The 6,000-nt window shown below is 41.7% G+C and overlaps 1 protein-coding gene across 1 annotated transcript in view; it reads right to left on the bottom strand.

Annotated features, from left to right (window-relative positions):
• Nucleotides 1–1,461: 1,461 nt before the first annotated feature.
• The window catches only part of PLCH2 (phospholipase C eta 2), a 62,071-nt gene continuing 57,532 nt past the window's right edge, over nt 1,462–6,000 (bottom strand). The window contains 1 exon segment of the mRNA XM_068414725.1: nt 1,462–3,212. Within this exon segment, the coding sequence (XP_068270826.1) occupies nt 1,462–3,212 (1,751 nt within the window).

Raw genomic sequence — 6,000 nt, 5'->3', positions numbered from 1 at the left:
TTCTATACCACAAACTTCTAGATAGCATAGAAAAGTGTTACGTTACAGCTAAAAAGTCAACAGCTGGAAGGTTAAATATGTTTATTTTAGTAGTGTAAGGTGGTTTTACAAACAAATTTTTAGATTGCAATATACACAAAAGAACAATTACAAACTAAAGCCAATTATCCTCTCAATAATAGGGACTCTATGCAGCCTAAAATAAAATTAAACCTCTGTTTCTCTTTAAAATGCATCTCAGTAAACATTCTTCTCCACCACTGATAAAATGTACATCTATAATAAATGACATAGCAATTGGAGGGAGGGGACGACACATCCCTAAAAATAAAAAGTAAAAAAAATGGGGAGGAAAAATTATTATTCTGTTTAGGTTGGTATTTAATTCTAAATATCTCCATCTAAAAAAATTAAATATCTCTTTTTTTAAAACATATCATTGAAAATTTTGCATGGCAGTGCAATACAGAAATAGTAAAATTCATCGAAAAAGTGCTATGTACAGCAGCATTGTTAAAACACCGTAAAGAAGGGCCAGTGCTGTTCTCAAGAAAAGACTAGCATGCTTTTTAGCCATTTCTGAATTAAAGTCAGAAAATATTTCCTGTCTATTTTTAGTAATTCCCTTCTCTCTCCTGTCTCATTCCCACAGATTATGTTTTGAGACAAGGAACAGTCACAGTTCAGTTTAAGTGTGTGCATGGGTACATATATGTGCAGACATATATTTGCATACACACAGATGTACAATATATATTTATATATATAAACAAGCTTGGTTTAAAAAAGCATTGCTTTGGAACATAGTGAGAGCTCTTCTCCAAAGAGTGAGACACTGTGGATTTTCACTGAAATAAACAGGTCCATGATGGGAGATGGACTTTATCTACTACATTATTAATTCATGAAACAATTACACTGCGATGTTGACTATTTCCCAGAGAAGACACCCCCAAAGGCCTCAAACTCTTCCAAAAAATAAAATACAACAGGGAGCGTGATTTTAAATCCAGCCTCTTTCCATGGACCCACAATTTGCAAGAGCGAAATTTACCTTAGATGTCGTTAAGGTCACATAGATGTTTACATGCTATAAGAAACAGTTACTGAAATTAGTGAAGAACATGAGATTTGCACAGAGCAAACTGCAAACTGAAAGAAGTGATCACACACAAAGGGGGCCAAATTTGAGGCTGGGAAAAGTATAATTAAAAAAAAAAATGAGGTCAGATCATTAGGACTGTAAAAATATGTCTCCAATTCCACTTGATTGTTCTGTTTCCACAAACTGCTGACAAATTTAACACTCAACTATTTTTTTGGAGTCGGGATATTAAGTACCCTTATAGTCAAGGGGAGGCCAGGAAGCTCTAAGCCATATGAGGGTATTTTGTGCCTCTCAGGTCACTATGTTTAGTTTTGACAGGAATGTAAACATTGCCTCATCAGTGCTGCCCAGAATTACAGTTTCAGCATAAAGAAGACTTCTGTGTCAGGGTTATAATCAGTTTGGTTCTTAGGCTGGGATGTAAACACGGCAGGAGAAGCTATATCCGTACACACGGCTTTGGCCACGCTGCAGGCTCCCTCTGGGTTTCCCCTCTCCTCGATGGGACTCCCGCTGAGCTGGCCTAGGCTCTGCAGCCGCTGTCTCTCCTGAGCTTGCTTGGCCCTGTTGGCAATGTACCGCACCCTGCTCTGACTGCGAGAGGAAGACCTGCGAAGGAGTCCCAAGCTCTCCCCTTCCTCTTCAGATTCAGTTGGATCAAGACTGATAGGGGAAGTGATATCATTTTCCTGCTGGAAGGCTGTCAGCTTCTTTAGCTGCTCAGTCAATTCATCCTGGGATTTGACTGAGGATCTCAGGCCTGAAGAGCGGCGCTGCTCCCGCATCGATCGAGTGACAAAACTCCTGCTGATGCTACGATATTTGCTTTCAAAAGTGCACACAATATCATCAGAGGTAAGGTCTCCAAGACTCTTGGATTTTGCTTGGTTATTCCCAACCATATCCTGTGCTTTGGATTTGTTAGAAGACTGTCTGAGGCTTTCTATGTACAGCCTGCTCCAGGTATGCCTTCTAGGAATGGAAGAGAATGCATCCTGAGGGCTCCTGGCAAGAGGACGAGGGCACAAGTCATCTGCTGGCAGCTGGCCAGACCTCAGGTTAGGATTGGATTTGCTTTTGCTCACCATTGGCATCTCGTTACTGGATGTCGTAGCAGACCGTGGGCGCATACCCTTTCTTATGGCAAGGGGCTCAAAGTTTTCATGACGGATGCCAAGATCTGGGAGGCTTTTGCGAGCTAGATTGGGCAGAGAGAGATCTATCACAGTGTCATTGGAGGACATGCTGGAAGAGGAAGACATGCTGTCACGATGACTGCTGCAATCTAGCTTGCTCCAGATCCGGTCATTAACAGTGGCATCAAAGTATACTTCTGCCGCTGGAGACAGGCTACTTGGAATTTTCATTAAGGCTGAGGAGTCTGACACCTTCAGTCCTTCACTCTTCGACCTTCTTACCAACATGTAAGAGCTCATCTGAGAAACAGGAACAGGTAGAGCTTGTGCAGCCTGGGCTTTCTGGAAAGTATCTGGAGGCAAAGTTGTCTGTGTGCTGTTAATCACATTGTTTTGCTGCAGTAGAACAGCTGCTGCACCAAGTTTTTGGCCTTTGGATTCAACGGTGCTTTTCATGGCTGTTAATACCTGACCTGGTTGGTCGTCTTGCTTCTGGCAGTCTTCAACAGGTTGGCCAGCAGTCTTACCGGCTGCCACTACCAGCCAGGCTTTTTGAGGATGCACTGCCAATCCATACTGATCTTCAGCTTTACTGCATGCCTCTGTCCAACCATCTTCTTCTTTGAGACACTCTGCCATGCTTGTCCTCTCCTCTTCTTGGACCACTAAACTTGTGTCAGCTGCTCTTGTGACTACCTGCACTTGGTCTTCTGCAGCCAGATTTGTTCTTTGGTCTCTAGTGAGCAGAGATTCTTGAGGCTGGTTGGATGTGCTGCTTCCTTCTGATCGAGATTCAGTGGAATGACCAGACACAGACCCTTCTTCAGAATCACTGTAAGGAGTAATGGGTAGAGGGAAGAAAAGGCTGGCATGATGGTTTTCATTGGCAATAACAGGCTCTTCAGTGATAGTTTCTAGGCTGCATAAAGAAGTGACTGACCTCTGTATTGAGAAATGGCAGACATCTACTTGGGAGACATGAAAAGATAGGAAAAAGAAAGAAGAAAAACAGAGAGATACAGGGTTAATTAGCTATTACAAATTGCAGTTTAGCTGAAGATTTATTCTCTGTGTGTTATCATTTTGTTTTTAAGGTAAGAGTTGCATATATTAATCACAATTTTTAAAATAACTTACGATTTCAAACGCCTGGCTAAAGGCAGCAAAAATTTCTGCTTATTCAGTTTTAGCTGCCCAAAAGCCCTGTTGCTTTCAGAAAATCTCAGTCCATGCACAGTAGCACCATATTACTTTTCAGATTATCTTATTCAAACAACAACTGTACCCATCAATTTCTTTGTGTCCTTGTATCCCCTCTCAAACTAACTGTTCTTCCTCCAGCATCCAGCACCACTTGAATTGCTCTTTTCCTTCCTTCCAGCACTCAAACATGTCAGTGTATCAGAACATAATCAGACCATGTGTAATGATCAGAACACCAACAGATATGATTCCAATGATCAGTCACTCAGAGGAGAAGCAGCATAGGACTTCTGGAGCAGATTACAAATAAAATGATCTGTATGTATACAATGGAGTGTAGTCAATGTGCCTTTCAAAAACAGAACAAAAACTTTAAACAGACTAACTTTGTTTCCTAAAAAAGTTTGTTATTTCTTTTTCAAAAAACTGTACAGACATGTGGTTCCTGAACACCAGGCTGACAGTACAATCCTGAAGAATCACTACAGCCACCAATTACCTGAAGAAAACACTCCATCCATCTGCAATGCTCACAACCTGTACCCTAAGAGCCAAAGCAATCATGCCAAAAAGACTATTTCCCACATCTCCAAACCACAATGCAAACATGCATTCGAGAACTAGCAAAGCCCCACTAATACAGAAGCAGATAATTATAAGGCAGGAAACAAACAACAACCAGGACTACAGGCATCAAGGTGCTTGGATCAGTGACACTCAGTGGACAGTTACCTTTGACTTGCTTGTCCTTTCAGTTCTTAACTAGAGAGAGAGTGTGTGCATGTAGAATAAGGACAGAACAGAGGAAAAATCCAGTTAATGTAGGGAAGGCAGGTGCAGATAACAGGATAAATTAGTGCTGAGGGAGGGAAGGGAAACAGACAAAAATATTCACACATTTTTGTAGGATCCTAAGAATTTCTGACCAACCAGAGCACTCAATGGAGTCCATAAATGGACGGGTATTAAGTCCATTGTTTTGTCATAGAAGACTAAAAGGCAATTTTTGCTATTGTTCAAAAAGTGCACTCCACTGGACTGAGGAATGGAAGCCAGCCTGCTCTTCTCCAAAGCCCCTTCCTAATGCTACGGAAAATAATCACCTACATTACCAAAAAATGCCAAGGAAATATCGGGCCTTTCCTTTCAGCACCAGTATTTCCAGCGTAGTGACAAGCAGCTTAACAGTGGAGACAACTGTTCAATGGCCTGTTTACATGAGCTGGGAGTGTTAAAGGGGAAGAAGGCACATGTGCCCATAAGCAAAAACCACCCTTCCCAACACAGTGGACTTTTCAGTATCTGGAGGAGTATCTGGAGGAGTCCAGAGCTGATCAGACTAACGAGCTCTCCTTCTCCCCGTCCAGCCTAGGCCATCAGCACAGATTAAGGCACACTTACAAGGCAAACTACTGGAAACCGTAATGCTGTTGCCATAAAAGGGACAACTAGAGACTATAGTTTCCTGCCTCATCCTTGTGGCACTTCCCATCAACAGAATGTTAATTAAGAAATGCAGCCATGTTAGGCTAACGTTATTGGTTGCCTTGGTTTCCTGGCCCAAGGCACTCAAATAGGAGGCGGACGGGGAAAGCATGCTGTTTGTGCAAAGAGTGTTTGTCACTGGAGCGGCACCATCCAGTCCAACTGACTATCTCCCCATTTTAAAGGTTTGCTGATTCCATGCTTGAGAAGTCAGATGGATTTAATCAGATTTCAAGCATATCACAATATTTATTTAGTGACTTGGGGGGCTGGCGGGGGAGCTGGCACTGATAATGGGAAATGGTTTCATATGTCACACTACTCAGAGCTGATGAAAAGCCTAATGCCAATAATTTAGGCATAGAAAGAGTTCTGCTGCTTTGGATTAATTTCAAGTCACGGAACCAGCAAACTCTTCCTCCCCCCTCTCATTGTCCTGGTATTTTCCTAAAAGCTCAAAGCAGATATTGGAAAAAAGATGTAAAAAAAAAAAGAATAAAAAAAGAGAAATAAAGCAAAATTGTAGACACCCAACCAGATTAAATTGATCAAACAGAATATTTTAAATTCCTGTATGAGGCTTTCAAAGAAGCCCACTATAGGTGGGTGGTCAGAATCTATTACTAAAAAAGGGATTACATCGTGAGAAACACCGAAGTCACTTAACTGTCCCTGAAAATGTAACCATCAATGTCCAAATTCCTTGGACAATTAATGGGGAGGGGGAGGGATTTGAAGAGAAGCTCTTGTAGTCATAGACAAAAGCTGTATTTCTTTACTTCCTCTTCACAGTTCTATGTAACAGAGAAAATCTTGTCAAAAATCTCTTCCCTTCCCTCCCCTCCCTGCCAAATCAGGAGGAAAAAAAAAAAGCCACTTTCCTTATTAAAATATATACCTTGATTGCCTCTGTTCCTATTTTCCATCTTTACAAACGTACAGTTCATGAGTAAAGATGCAGTCAGGCGATCCCAGTGACCACATGCATATTCCTGGCTTGAAACAACTGCAAAATGCTGCAGCTGAAGCAGCCTTCCTTTAACTGGACACATTTTCCTCTGCAGTTGG

This window comes from Nyctibius grandis, chromosome 17 (genome assembly GCF_013368605.1).
Source record: "Nyctibius grandis isolate bNycGra1 chromosome 17, bNycGra1.pri, whole genome shotgun sequence".
Lineage (NCBI taxonomy): Eukaryota > Metazoa > Chordata > Aves > Nyctibiiformes > Nyctibiidae > Nyctibius > Nyctibius grandis.
Note: the sequence above shows the minus strand (reverse complement) of the source record. Positions and strands in the feature narration are given on the sequence as shown.